At 36.7% G+C, this 16,293-nt stretch overlaps 1 protein-coding gene across 1 annotated transcript in view; it reads right to left on the reverse strand.

Annotated features, from left to right (window-relative positions):
- Positions 1 to 16,293, reverse strand: part of LOC106931503 (CUB and sushi domain-containing protein 3-like) — a 219,087-nt gene that overhangs the window by 63,744 nt on the left and 139,050 nt on the right. The window contains 7 exon segments of the mRNA XM_088014026.1: positions 2,067 to 2,240; positions 3,219 to 3,413; positions 4,076 to 4,261; positions 6,283 to 6,471; positions 10,302 to 10,460; positions 10,556 to 10,744; positions 16,000 to 16,113. Of these exon segments, the coding sequence (XP_087870152.1) occupies positions 2,067 to 2,240; positions 3,219 to 3,413; positions 4,076 to 4,261; positions 6,283 to 6,471; positions 10,302 to 10,460; positions 10,556 to 10,744; positions 16,000 to 16,113 (1,206 nt within the window).

Consider the following 16,293-nt stretch of genomic DNA (forward strand, 5'->3'; position numbering starts at 1 on the left):
TAATGCAGACAGGTTAAATTAGTTTAGTCATAACATGTATTGTATTTGAAACGCATATTTGAGCTCATTATTTCTGAAATGTTAAATTAAAATTTACACTGGCTTTGACTTTAGTTGTCCAACCTACAACACAAAGAAAGGTGGACATCTGCAATTCCAAAAAAAAAAAAAAAAAAAAAAAAAAAAAAACTGTGCACATAATCATGTTGCTTGCAGCCACAATAAATCCTCTTGTTTTAGAGAAGAGGAATCACTTGGTGACATTTCTGCTGCCACTTAAAACCTGGAGAACCTTATTTCCCTAATTCATTCCTGCACTGAGAAATTCAGTGGAGCATTTTATTATCACACTCCAAATGAGAGCAACGAGATTTCTGTGAAGATAGTGCTGAAGTAGGCGACTTTACCAGAAGGTGCTCTGCTATGTTAACCTCACCAGTCAGATTACAAGCCAAGCAAAAGGTGCTTCACTTTTAATGAACTGATCAAACCTTGAGACAAGCAAAGAGAAATGGTGCCACACAACTACAAAAAGGACTAAGTTCACTAGTGGCCAGAAAATCTTAACGCTCGGCTCCAACATGACATTGAATTCAGATAATCTAATTATGAACAATGCTTTGAGAAAGAATTCATAACCCTAAAATGTTTTCAAATTATTTTCCCATTATAATGACATATTCTAATGTCATTTATTGGAATTTTACTGATGCTCAAATAACTGAGTGTATAATTGTTCAGTTGAAAATACATGATTTTTAACATTATAAATGTGACATGCATTAGTATTCAGCACACCCCAGCCCGGGGGTCAATACTTCTTACACAATTTTTAATTGCAATTACAACTTGAAGGATACGCTTCTACCAGTTTTGCACATGAGCAACTATACGGCAGCATTAAAACATCTATGGCAGCAACTCTACCTAAAGTTATGCAAAAGACTTTGGTTTCAGCAGAGATTTCTCTGTGGTTTTTCATAGATAACATCAAATGTCTGACTCAATTGAAACATTTTTGCCCATCTTCTTTGCCTTAATGTTAGTTTATAAGGCACAGAGCTTCACTACATGTTCGTTTGTCAGAAGCTGACTCTACAAAGTCAAATTAGGTAACTTTATGTTATTAAAGGTAAAGTTTGAACAGTAATGATTTCTTGGTTAATGTCAAGTTGTCATAAAGACATTTTGAATAATGTCAACTTTGTATTAAAAGTGTCATAATTTACCAAATGACACTTTATGACAACAGTCATAAATATTCATGAAGGCTTATTCATGTTCATGACAGGTGTTATGTCATGTTTATGAAAGTGTCATGACAGTCTTATTCACCCCCCTTCAAATAAAGTGTTACCGAGTATTTTTATACTGAGTTCAAATGACACATAGGCTAGAAATCTCTACTAATTAGAAGAGTTCTCAAGACTAAAACAAATATTGACAACCATGTGTCTTCTCTGTGTACTTAAGAAGTATGTGCTCCTTTGTGTTGGTTCATCAAACAATGTCCCAATAATAATATTTAGAGAAATGAGTTGCTGTAACTTGAGGAAAAACAGAAAAAGCTAGGACTTCTTTGGTATGCAAAGCTGCAGGGTGTTTTCCTGTTTAAATACTTACTGAGGTAAACTTTGCCAGAACTTCTTGGATGATGTTCCACAAATTCAGAAAGACTGTTACTATACATCATAAACTTCACAAACATTAATGCTGCCTATATGTTAAAGTAATCTATTTATCTGCAGGTTGTTACTAAAGGTGCTTGAACATTTGAAACACAAAGCTTTCATTATTTTCTCAGCAGGCTCTGCAACAGTTTGAAGTGTAACAGAGGCCTCATTCAGAGCAAATATGAAGTCAATAGTGGACCATAAAATATGTACATCTTCCAGAGTTTTTATTGACACTGGCCATATGCACTTAGTAACAGAGACAATTATATCCACCAACTGCTTCCCCATCTGTTTCTATTCTAGTTGACCCAATCAGAAATGCTCTTATTTATTCTGAGACGTTTGCCAGCAGTTTCTGACCTAGGTCAAGAACATTTAGAACGTACTTACCTAGACACTGAGTGTCCATCCCACTCCAAAGGCCAGACAGAAGACACTCTCTAACTGTAGATCCAGTTAAAACATAGCCAAGGTTACAGCTGAAAATAGCTGATGCTCCAAAGGTAGTCTGCGTCCCGATTTTCTTCCCATTAGGAGGAGTAGGAAGATCGCCACAGGAAATAACTGCAATAAGATGAAGAGGATAGTACAAAGGAGAGGAAAGGAGATGGAGGACATCCCAGAAGAGTGAGCAGCAGAAACAGAATAAAGGATGAGTTAGAAGTTGGCTTACATCTTTGGAGTCAATGGGAGAGCACAGTGATTTACACCCATCTTACCGACCTTAATGTGTTAAAAGCTGACCTGTACTATTTCACTGGGAGGATAATGATGGTGTTTTCCTTTGTCCAAACATCTTTAATAACACTTGCTGGCATCCTGTTCTGCCATTACACAAGCTACTCAGTGCTTTTGCCTCAAAACAAAAACAAACAAAAAAAAAAGGAGTCCTCATGGCAGCAGAAAGATGTTAGTGTCCTACACAGACTGGGACCAGAATAGGTGAAGAACACAAAAGAAAATCAATAAAATAATGTTTTAGGTCAAATATGAACATGATATGTATTCTTCAAATATTTTGGTAAATTGTTTACTGAACCTTTATAGCTGAGATATGTTTACAGTGACTTTATTATTTTTATTACTTATCTTCTAAAAAAAATAAAATAAAAAAATCAATCTTACATGAACATTTTAACTGAGATATTTTCTATCAATTAAATCATGAAGCTGATAAAATAACTGGGAGTTGTTCCAAAATGGTTTCATGTTTAATATACTGCTTTGAAAATGGGTTATTTGGTGCTTTTAATAATATGTTTGAAACATTATTTTTTGGGGGTGAATCGATAAATCAAAATAAAATCAACAAACAACAATGAATTTCAATAACATAATCTGCTCATGGTTAATGGTTAATGTTGATTATGTGTGGATTAGAGAGTATTTACAAGAAATTCAAAATCTTTTCATTACCTTAAAATTCAGTTTTCTTTTTAAAATGGACAGTTTTTTTTTTTTTCTTTCAAATCCATCCATAGATACAAAAATCTGTACATTATTGCTGGTAGTTTTTGTATTGGAAAGCTAAAATCTACTCACTTCTACACCGAGGTCTCTCACTTCTCCAGCTCCAAGCTCCATTGGCCAGACACTGGATGTGGGCGGGGCCGACCCGATAGTACCCGGGGTTGCAGGTGAAAATTATTTTAGTTCCGTATTCATAGTGCGAACCGTTGACTATCCTCCATCTCCCGTGGTCCAGGGAAAAGGAACTAAGACTGGGGCACGTCATCACTGGTGGGTGAAGGTAAAGTAGGTTGAAAGACAATTCTATTTCCAGACAAATTTAGAAGGAGAGCAATAAAACAATCCAAGAAAAATATATAAATAAAATCACATTCTAATCCAATAGGGTTTTTAAAATTCTGTTTCCATTTGTTACTGCGAGATAAACACAAACAGAAATAAACATTGGTCTCAGATGAAAACAATACAGTCAATCACGATTTGCTCTGACTTTCTAACTTGGAAGAGGTGCACTGGAATATCAAACCTGTACCCCGCTGTGAACAACAGATTTCCTCTCAACTATTATTCACCTGTCTCATCATATTGCAACAAGTTAATGTTTTACTTATTTATTTTTTTAATAAATGTTTAAATCATTGTCCTCAAGGACTTACTCCATATTTATATGACAGACAGATTTGTTAAACTATCATACTCCAGTGGCTTTCAGGAAGTTGGAAACTACAGGGAAGTTTATCAAGATTATAGCTCTCAATAAATTTAGTAAGATTTATGTACATTCCTCATTCAGACAAAATATTTTCCTATCATCTTCTCTCAGCTCCTCACTGCATATCCATGTGGTTTTTTGAGATTACCATGTCTTCCTAAATCACCCCCCATCCTCCCTGTCCCTTTCAATACTCCAAGCAGCCTCTTGCACTCACCGATGCATCGGGGTATCTTGTTGTGATTGCTCCAGGTGCCGTCTGGTTGGCAGACTGTGGTCGTCAGTTCTTTGGAGGACAGCCGATAGCCACTGTTGCAGAAGTAGGTCACCCGTGTGCCGACAGAGTAATCAGCAGCAAGCACACCTCCGTTCACTGGCGCAATGGGCACACCGCATGACACAGCTAGAGGTGGCAAGAGGACCATTGTCGGCACATGTTTATGCGGAGCAGAAGACGTGCGTTAGATAGCAGCCTACAACGGGTGAGGTAGGTGCATCGGCTTGACAGCTTAACATTCGTACAGAAAAAACACTCGTTTTGTGAAGGCTGTTGTAGCACACAAGCCCTGTCAGGTTTTATAATTTACACAAGAAGTCGTTTCTTTTACTTTCCAAGGATAACAATTTCAGGGCGTACAAATTCAACAAGATATAATTGCTCAACTTGCTCCAACCAGCCACTGTAGAATTTTGACAGCCAACCTCATTCATCGCAGACCCTTCAAGATATCACGGCAGAGACAGCTCATGTGTAATTAGCAGCATTAATAGCATCTGCACTGAAGTAAATTGAGTCAATGCCAGAGCCCCGGTACTGTGCTTGATACCTCAATGCGGTGGGCTTAGTGAAGCACTTAATGGAACTGAGCTATATCATGAACAAAATGAGTTGCACCTGTCAAAACTTCTATTTCAAGGTGTTACATTTCACAGAATGCCATCCAGCTTTAACACCTGCTTTTATAACAGTGCTGCGAGAGAGTCTGTGCTTCTTACACTTAACTTGTTTGATTATAGTATGCATGTATTTGGCCTCAGAAAACCTGCTCATAATGTTGGAAAACAGAGAAAAACAAAATATATGGGAAGAAATAAAACACGTGCAAGTGAGTAATAAAATTTAAAGTCAAGCAGATCAAAAGTAAGTCTTATGATAATTAATACTTAATATTAACAATGCTCAACTTAGAGTTCAAATATTTGCTCTTCAGCTGTGATTAATAGGGGTCTGCAATCAGAGATTTCTGCAGTTCCCCCAGAGTTCTGTGCTATTTTGCTGAATTCATTAAATTCAAATAAATTACATTTAGGTTTGTGGATGTAATGTTACAAAATGGGAAAATATGCAAAGCACTTTACTTTCTTGTTTTAGTGTGAAGCAGTAGGTAATTGAAAATCATAATAAAATCAATAACACTTTCAACACAGACTTTTCCCAACCTATAAAACTAGGAGCATTCAGACACAGCAAAACACAGAAATACACAAAGTAGATTTGGGCCATTTTTCTCTCAGATATAGAAGCAAAGGAAAGCTTCAACTGGTCAGCTTTAAGGTGTTTTATCAGTGTCAAGTCAAAGGAAGTGATGGTAGATAGATCTGTTATGTTGGCTAGTGATAACTAATGTTGATTGGTTATCTATTGTATCTTCATGGTTAGAGTTCAACAAATGCCAATGAAGAGTAGTAAACTTTTTCTCCTCTGACGACATAACATTTTTATGTTTGTGTCATCTCTGAGATCACTAGAATATAATTGCTGGGATCTAAGCCCATAACCAGATGGGCATCATCTGTATGAATATATCAGTTTATCTGCAGGGATGCTTGGCTCTACGTGTTTTGGCAAAGATGTGCCCAATTAGCAAACTGATGGAATCAATCACAGGTGTGAAATGTTTTTAAATCTATCTGAAATACATATTTTGATTTCAGCGCGTCAAGATAAAAAGCAATTGATGACACCATCTGTCGGTGTTTACAACTGTTTGAGTGTGTGCCTGAGTCTGAGTGTGGCCGCAGCCACGAGGCACAGGAAACACACCAACACTGACGTGTGTGCATAAAGGAGAGCAGTTCGGTGAGGGTAGACCCAGCAGCGGCAGACTCCACGTGTTGATGGCAAGTTAGCAAGTAATTTAAGGAAGTGGAAATTGACAAAGAAGCGAAGATTGATTTTTGTTTAATTTCCACCTGACAGGAAGCTGGCTCTCAGTCAGGTTGGATTCAGTTCAACCGTTAACTACACGGGGATTGGATTTGAGCTGAGACTCTTGTGTGCTTTAAGTGCATGTCATTTCACCTGAAAAGGACAGGGTTGTAGAGCCAATCACCAGAACATTGGATGTAGCAGCTAGATAATGTTGCAAGTAAAAAAACAACAACAACAAAAAAAAACAAAGTAGCCAGGTAGGATGAGCTTACCTTGACATGCAGGGACTGGTGCATCCCAGGCGTAGTAGCCATAGGAGGTCTTCTTGCATTCAGCTGTGCTTTTCCCAATCAGCTTGTACCCCCTGTCACAAGCCCACGTCACCATGCTGTTAAGATGACCCCCAGTTTGTCTTACTACAGAGCCGTGGTGCGGGGAGTCTGGGGTACTGCAATACATCGCTACAATAGATGAAGAGATAAAGCCACAGTGGAGAGCAGGAAAGCAAAAGAAAGCCAACGGAAGAGAGAATAAGGACAGAGTGAAGGAAAGAAGGTGGAAAAGTAGACATTAAGAGGAAGAAAGATAAATAAATCAGAGAAAAAGAACAGGGACATTAACAAATTACGTCTGGAGAAAGACTCGAGTTAACATTTTTTTTATAACGCCAAAGCTCCATTTTAAATGCAGACTCATAATGAGTGGAAATGCCTTAGGAGTGTCACATCTTTTTAGCACTCAGGCTGTGTACCAAACAGCAAGGGAAGCCCTCAAAATCACATTATTAAAATTCCTTGCTAGCCTATGGCCATGCACATATTCAATTTGCTTCAGTACACACAGTCTTGATGCATCCTGCAGTTATTTATACCGTAACATTCCCTTCCCTCATCTTAGAGGCCATCAATCTAAAAAAAAATAATAATTTGATTTCCAGAATATGACTAGTAAATGGCCAATGGGACAGAAATTTCAAGGGAGAGCTTTGTGCATTCCAATGGCTGTCAACCATTTCTTAAAATCTTCATGGCTGCTGGGAGATAGAGGGGATTTAAGACGAAAAGACACATTGGAGTTGAAATCAGTTCCTATTAGAGTCAATCAAGTCAAAAAAGAGTTCCCGTTACAAAATTCATCACACTAACTTGCTTTCAGCGAAACACACTTGTGTATTAAATATAATAGAGAAAGAAATATTAAAATATTTATTTCTTTTCTGCTTTTTGCGCTATTACTGATGCATTTCAAATAGAAAAAGACGTCTGTGCTATTCTTTCCAAGCAGCACTTGCTTTATTAAAGAGTCAATTAAGAATTAAAACACTCTGAACTTTGGGGAGTACAAAACAGCATGCAGGCCTGGTAGCGACTTCCTTCCTGCCTTATGTGTTTTGTTCATGAAAGCATCTCCCATTGTGATCTATTATTTGTGGGAAATGTGTTTTCAAAAGCAGTGATAGACCTCAAAGTATAATATCTCTGTGTAATCACAGCAGACTGATTAAATTCATGTGGTCATATTGTATTCACATAAAAAAGCTGCAGCTAAGATGGTTCAATAAATATTTCACAGCAAAAAGAGACCACCTTAGTAAAAGACAATAGAATATTAATTTCACACTGTATTTTAAAAATAATAGTCTTTTCAGTAGAAGTCACTATTAAAGTCCTTGATGCAGAAAACCCATCAAGAAACCCTTTGGTTGATGAATATGGCTGATTTGATCAGCTCTGACTTTGTTCCAGTAAGTTGAAAATGCAAATATCTGGTCTTTTTTGATCAGTGAATGTACCACAGATAATCTCTTCATATTGACAACATCCTTCTTTGATGTTGTAGCTATTAGTGAGGGGAAGAAGACAGCAAGTTAGATCATTTTAGCATGAGCTCAGTGTTTAAGTATGAAGCCAGAGGAAGCATACAAATGTTAGAAACTGAAAGAAAACTGCATTTCAACTGAAATGATTGTGGTTCCTTTAAGCTGCAAAAGAGTGAGAGAGAGCAAGACTTTCAGCAGATAACAGGGTGGCTGTACAGAGTAACACAAGTTTCTTTAAGAGATAAACACTCTTATCTTTGAGTGTTTAATTGGTTTATGTAACGTAACATGATGGATTTGGAAATATTAAAAGCTTTACTTAAGTCTATAACTTAAGGTAAGGGTTGACATCCCCTTGGCAATATAGCCAACGTGATCATTTAATGTTGCAGTACTTAAAGATAGATCAAAAACGGACCAAAACAATAGTTTTTCAATCGAAAGAACATGCTAGCAAACAGGGAAGATTTATTTAAATCTAAATCTGAGATTAGGTTTTGGCATTTTTATCTGAACAAAAACCACCAAATACACAAAATCAAATTCACAAAATCATAAACCTATGAAGGGCATCAGTTGTCTGAAACTGGTCCAGATTTACTTGGTTTGCAATGAAGCAAAGTGCATGAAAGCCCTGAACTCGTGCATTTTTTGTGTGCATTTAAGGGAGTGTTGGCACCGACTTTATGTTTGGTCAGACATTTGATTTAAAAACTAAATTGAAGCAGATAAAAAAAAAGGCTAAACCTAAGTGATCCCGATTAAAATTTGCTCTGGACATGAATGCAATGTTTTTCATGAGAATCTGCTCAACAGATAAAATAGGAAGACAAAGTGTGAAATATGAGATTTGTGTATTTGCTCAAGAGGAATTTTGGATTTTATTATGAAAACTATTTGCCAAACCAAAATAATTGTACTTGAGAAAAATCTGGAATAACCTTGGACATCCTGCTAAACTGATTCATCCAAATGTTTTGCTGTCCTGCTTTTTTTCCCCCTTTGTGTTGAGCATTTGTATTTTCCTCTTCCCTTTCTGGGGAGCAGTGAGGTGGGGAGTGAGGGAGTATGTGTTGTTCTGCTTTGCTTTCCAGTACGGGGATTTGTAATGTTGATGAATGGCCAGAAAATCTTGAGGCTTATTATATAATAACAAGCTTTAATTTCCTTGAATTGTAGCTGTTTATAGATCTTTTAGCAAATGCCAGACTACACAGACACATTTCTTAGCACCCCTGGTAGCATGTATAAAAAGCCTCCAAATCAATTACTCTTGGACTGGAGCAACACAAACTAACACAAAAAATATTCAGAAAGTTCAACTTTTAAGTGAAGTACATTTATTCAGAAGGGGGAAAGGAAAGAATTGTTTTTAACAAAATCAAGATCAGCACAGCTGTTGATACATTCGACAACTTCTTGATCAGACCTTATTAGATCTTCCATTTAGTCATTTAAAGTTTCCATTTAAAATATTTAAAGCTAACCACTTCAAAAGTCATATATTGAGGTTTCATAGTCTTTATATCAGCCTTGAGAACTGCTCATGCTAACTGAATATTTAAGACTGATGCAAGAAAAAAACATGTTTCTGTCCGACCATCACCAATATGAACATGCATAAAATACCACACCTGCATGAACTTTATTTAGTGCTGTATGCTTTAGTAAGTCTGACCTTCTCAGAAATAAACACTAAGTATGGTGGAGGATCTTTGATGCCTTCCAAAAGCCCACATAGCACACACCATCTTTGAAATACGAGGACATTTTAAATAGAAATCTGGTGAACTCTACCAGAAACAGAGAGTAGAACATTATTTATTCAGTAGGAAAATGATCCAGGGCCATATGGAAAAGCTGTTCAGTGGAATAATTAAAGATCACCGTCAGCTCCAACATTGTTAAATCACAATAACCGTTGTTCTGTTGGTGAAAGCCTGTTTTATGTTTTATAAAGTATCACCATCAGATGCAATCATTACAGCGTGACCAATCACTTTGTAAAAAAAACAAAAAAACAATTACATTTTAAACATCAACTTAACTCTCATTGAATACTGAAATCATTGATTGGAATTTCTAAAACTCTTTTCAGAGGGAAATTTACCAGGGTAGGATAGGCAAGTTGATTTCCTCCACATTATTTGGCTACAATTTAGACTAACAACTGTCCATCAGTGATATGTTTTGTGTAATTCTAAGCCAATGACATAACACATTGGACATAAAACAAAGATTAACATTTATCTTAGAGCTTGTTAGACATCATACTTAAAGGAAGTGGTTTTGCCTGCATTCCCAAATCAGGAAAATGTTTAACCTTTGAACTGTACACTCCCAACTTGCAGTATTTATACTTCTCAGCCACACATTAAATTTCTTTAGTTCAGTAAATCTGGCCCCATGTCTAGTTAAATATAACATTTATAAGAAAAAAAAAGAGAATATGATTATAAGAAGGATACATACTTTGATACTCACCCACATATCTGATGTGGAAGCCGCGACGGTTGGTGGCGTGGTCAGTGGACCAGCGCAGTAGCAGCTGGTGGCCAGTGGTTGTCAGATTGAACGGGGTTTCTATGTCGCCGCTGAGTGTTGAAAGGCTCTGACTGTAGATGTTGGGACCTAGGATTAAGTAAAAGCAAAAAAAAAAAAACTAAGCACACCTACACCAAATGCTTTGTTTGACTTTATAAGACCAGATCATGTTTGTTACTTACCATCAAATATTTCCAAGATATCAAACTCCTTTTCAGTCTCAAACAGTTCAAAGTTCAGAGTTATGTTGTAGCCTTTCTCTACGTTGATTAGCCAAGAGCACGTCTGAAGATTGGAGTAGTTTTCAGGGTAACCAGGACTTAAGATCTCCCCCGTTGAGTCGAAGCGCACCTCATATGCTGGACATTGCACTACAGAAAGAAATGTGGAGTTAAGGGTCAACATTCATTTTAGAACAAGAGGAAGGGCAACAGGAATAAAAAAAAAAAACATGCGCAAAAGCACAAGTACACAAACACAATCAGCAGTAACAAGAGAAACAGAAGACAATAAAGCAGAAGAAACTGGAACAGAGAAAGGGTAAGCTAAATTATTAGGGAAGAATAAATTACACATGGAAGTCATGAATCAATCACATTTTAGCAAACTGAGTGATATTACACCAAAGGCTGAAGCCGATGCTGTCACTGGGCTCCTTTAAAATCAGTCTTTCAAATAATAAGAGTCAGCAGGTTAGACATTCACTTTTCATGGAAAATGATGTGTGTGAGAATGCTGTGTGCGCGAGCGTGTGTGTCCGTATTTCATTTCCTGGTGGCTGGCATGTGAGAAATAATGACAGTCCTGTTACTTTATTTTCTTGCTTTGTCGGTGCTAGAAGCTGGTCTTGAAGGCTGGTAGTGAAATAACATGGTGCATATAAAAGGTTAATGTGAACAACTACTCCAGATAAAAAGGTCAGGGGAGAAACGTGGACATATATCAAAGAGAAGAAAAAGAAGAAAATATTGAAAATACTATAACACAGAGAATGATCAAGCTGCGAAGTTATTGGGAAACTTTTTACGTTTGGCTCGAAAAGAATCTGGGGGTCATGACCTCACCCAGTAGGAGAAAAACTTGAAATCACACAACACAGTAATACAAACAACACACTAATAGCCCTCTGCAGTCACTAGAGATTAAACAGTAACTGATTTTATTGATTGCTGTGGTAACATCTCTGTTTATTAAAATTACTTTTAAAATGATAATATTAAGCCTGCAGGTAACAGCCACAATATTAAAAGCTTGGAGCACATCATATAACAGTAAGGCAGGAAATTCAATCATCACAAAATCCTGAGTGTTACATTTTGCTGTTTTTTAGACTTTATATGTGCAATTTATTTTAGAATGTCTTGTTTTTTTCAACAAATAGTAGAAAATAACATAAGTTGTTCACTACAAATTACAGTTTAAATATTAAAAAATAAGGTCATATATATGAATAATTTTGTGCTCAACTGTACTTCTCCCAGGAAAGAAACTGTAAACAAACTCATGAATTAAAAAAAACAAAAAACTATGCTTTTATTGGCACCATGCTATTAACTTTAAAATTTAACATCCAAAACAGCAAGATATAAAACAAAAACATTTTGTTTAACCTGTCATAACTGAGATGTTAACATAAAGTGCATCCATTTTTAAAAAAACACATGCCGACTTGCGATGAACAATTAGACTACAGATTAGCATTACAAAAAAAATAAAAAATACAGCAAATATAACTATTCATCCCGTGACACACGTTTTGAAAAGTCAATGACTGGAAGTATGACTGGGATTGGAACCATGAATCCTCTCATGGCAGTTCAAACACACCACACAGAGAGGCTGGCTGCCTGTGTGCCAGGGCCGATCTGCTCTACAAAAACGGTATCTCCGTATGGTGTACTAATTGCTGGATTGACTTTTAAATCAAGACTGGATCAAGCATCAAAGTAGGCATGACACATTGATGTAATAGTAGCCTGGGTTGGTTTGACCTTCCATCATTTAGATTGCTTGTATGTTTGCGTGTATTTGTACAGGATTGCTACTCTGGCTGTCTGAACATTTCTATTTCTGCCGTTGATTCCAGGAAATGGTAAGCAGAAGCAGCATTAATGTTTGAAAAATAATGACTCAGTATTCAGTGAGTTTTGTGTTATGGCCTTTTTTTTTCTTGACATAGTGGTTGTCTGCAGAAATAAATGTTTAACTAACCAAAAGACTGTGATGAATTTTAAGATACCTGTAATACTATTTTTATTATAAAGGCCAGATGAATTTTGGTAATACTTTGGAAATAATATGTTTAAATACACACTATGCCTCTTATCATTGAACTTTATATTTATCTGTGACATCACTTTTATGGAGAGACAGAAACTGTTAATTGAAACCACCACAATATCAAATTACATAACTTGAAAAGAAAACCAGAAACCACAGTCTGCATTTCATTTGCATAGATATAAAAGTTATAAATCAGTTTATCCAAAGGTTTGTAAATTACATTTAATGTTTCCTGCATGGTTAGAACTGATTTGTAAAACCACAAATTACATAGATAACCTCACAGTAGCCTTTCATCCACGGAGACACACATGTTACTATCTACAAAGCTGCAACCAGGCCCATTTAAGGTGAGCGGCACTCATAATATTTATATTCTCCATTACTTGTTTAATAAACTAACGTTGCCAGGCAACACACACACCAAGGAATCCAGTGAGCCCTGTTGGGGCTTAAATTCTTTGAATTTAACTTTCGGTGCAGGGATTAAAAAATGAATCATGAGAGGCTTAAAATGTTTCAAACCCCCTCAATACTGCTACTTCAGAAGATAGGCCTATAAAGTACTGTAATATGGATGAGAAACTACCCTGAGAGCTGAAAAAAAAAAAAAAAACATACAAGCTTTTGGTGGGGGGGTCGTCTGGTTGCACATAGAGAGCACATAAAAGAGGACTGCTCACACGGTTAATATGTTCCTGTACCCATTTCATTCATCTCTGGAAAATACAGTAATTTAATTACAGGTAAACACAAATATTCACCTCTTAACTCAATTAGCAAATTATTGTTTTTTAGCTGAATGCAAATTTATTACACCTATCATGAACTCTATAATGCTAAACTGGTCTGGTCCTAATGCAGAGAGGCTGTTCTTCAGAAGAGCCAGTAACACTGATCAGAGTTAGTGGAGGTAATTAAAGAAAAAATATAATTACAGTCAGAGTTATCACCTAAATCCAATTGACAACATGTGGCAAGACTTGGGAATGTATGCTAGGCACAGATTTTAGACTCTAGATGTACAAAGCAGGTCGGAGATGCAACCAAAATGACTTGCAATTGTAATTCCAGTAAAAATAAATTCCACAAAGTATTGTCTCAAGAGTAAATATACAAATGCACAACATTTTTAATATTTTTGTTTAAAAAAAAACAAAAAAAATACTAAACTTTTCTCCTCTCATATCACAGTTATGTACTACTTTGTGTTGACGTGTTGATCTTTCACATAAAATCCTAACACAATACAGTGAAGCCTGGGGTCTTATTGTGGTAATATGTGAACATGTTTGAGGGGTGTGAATACATTTGGAAAAAACTGCATATACAGTCATGACTGCATTACTAAAGCTGGTATATAACATTCTTCATATGCCTCCTTGTCGACAGAGCCTGAATAAATACTTCTGAAAAATGAGGGATATTTAGGCATAAATTTGCACACTTAAACAAGGGCATCTTAGAGTTGTTTTTAAGGCATGAAATGACAACTAAAAGTAAAAACGGAATCAAAACGCATAAGAGAATTTTGTTTCCTGGCCTGTTGGCAAGCGGGCGATGGATGAAAAGCCCTCGTTACAAGCATGCAGTAGCAGTCTCTTGCCTGTGAATAGCGGGTCAACTCAAATTAAGTTTAACTTCACATGTCCCAAGGAGAGCAATTAGTTTCATGCTGGAGGTGCACAAGGGCATAACATATCCAATGCAAGGAAATGTAATGAATTCTTAAGAGTAAAAATTAGGTGATCCATGAAAATGTCAAGCAACAAATTACCGACCCTAAAAGTGTGCTAACTATGCCAATGTGATCCTGGAGGCCAGTTTTAGGAAAACTCGAACCAGATGATTGGCCATCTGACATATAAACAGACAAGTCTATATCACTGACGGTGCTCAATTTAAATGTGTATTTCAGTAGCTCTGCAGTTCAGGTTCTCAGTTTAGGGCATGATTCTTTCTTTATAGGATATCCATGTTGTCACAACTTGTATGTGTTCTGCTGAGTTATTCATACCTGCCTTTTTGAACATTTTCTTAGAGAGGAGGAGACATCAAGAATTAGCAGCAGCTATGTGTATTTGGCAGGTTCATTTTAGCACTTACATTTGAGTGTGCATAATTGTCAAAAGTACCACTATGTGAGGTCCAGCTAATAGGAGCTGGATGATTTTGGCAGAGTTCTGATACATGAGCTGGGAAAATTCACTTTCCTGGTATTCCCACTTGACTGCACCTCCTTCACATTTTCCTGCTGCTTTAGTCGCCAAGATGAAATAAAACATCTTTATACCAAAAAAGAATTTAGCTACAGTTTCTTTTTTTTCAATTTCCTGACTCTTAAAGGTAACTAGAAAAATTCTGAAAATAAATGTAGACAAGCCTTGTGTGGCATACTACAAATATTTTTTAGGATCTCTGCTCCAAATATATTCCTAGCAAAAATGAATAATTATACAACTAATTATGACTATTAATACTGATTCAGGATGGTTGTATACAAATACGCAATATATTTTTATATTTTAATATATTTTGTTACTTTGTATGATAAATCACATAGCATCATAATAAAATATGTTTTATTTTATGTAAAAAATATATATATTTATTGTAATTGTAATGTAAGTGCCTTAGCAAGGCACTGTTATATTTTATGTTTCACGAGATTCATTTTTTTTCTTTTTGCACAACCTCTTACTAAATGTGAGTAAGATGTTAATATTATAGTAAATAAAAAAAATACTTTTGATTCAGTGCAATTGTGTACAGCTTTACTTGATGTTCGTGTATTAAAATAAACCCACTCAAATTTGGAATAAAATAGAATTTGAGAAGAAAATCAAAAAGTAAAAAGATTCCAAATCACCCAACCTGCATCCTACCCTCTTTCATAAACATCAGATCTGGATAAGTCAGCTGAATTTTTAAGATGCTCGGATTACAAGTTCAGTGTTATGAGATTTCACAGATGAAAAAAGACATCATAGCGAAACCTGTTGATCTTTAATTGGTCTCAGCAGTCACATTTGGATTCTTACAGAGGGCTGGGCCGGCTTTACTCCAAAAACCTGCAAATCCCGATCCTGGTAACAGCGATGCAGTTTGCCACCAGGATACTGCTGGAGGGCGGCCTACTGGCTGTCTGTCTGTTAAATGATGCATCAACCGTGAGTGCTGCTGACTGCAACCAACCCTGGCAGAGTGGTGTCAAGTGCACTCATAACAGTATGATTACACATACACATAAATAAAAAAGCACACAGGCGCAAACATAAAAACATTCAACACCTTCGCAAAAACATATTCAGTGACCCATAAACATGCACTGCGCAAAACCAACCTTGACAGACTGGTGGCGGCCCGTCCATCTGCAGCCTCTCTCCAAGTCGGCAGGTCAGGATCTCGCTGCCCACCAAGGTGAAGCCCGGCTGGCAAGAGTACCGGATAATGTCTCCTGTGGGGTCGTTTACGCCGGTGATCGTGCAAATACAAACGCAAGAGGCAAAAATTGGATGTGAGAAAAAGATCCATCAATTCGTCGACTCACGCAGCCACAGACGTATGAAAGCACACCGACATGCGCTTTCGCACACAGGGATGTCGGTAGCTCTCCTCAGCATCAACGCTGGAAACA

The sequence above is a fragment of the Poecilia mexicana genome, unplaced genomic scaffold (assembly GCF_051168715.1).
Source record: "Poecilia mexicana isolate PSO_F unplaced genomic scaffold, ASM5116871v1 scaffold_16, whole genome shotgun sequence".
Lineage (NCBI taxonomy): Eukaryota > Metazoa > Chordata > Actinopteri > Cyprinodontiformes > Poeciliidae > Poecilia > Poecilia mexicana.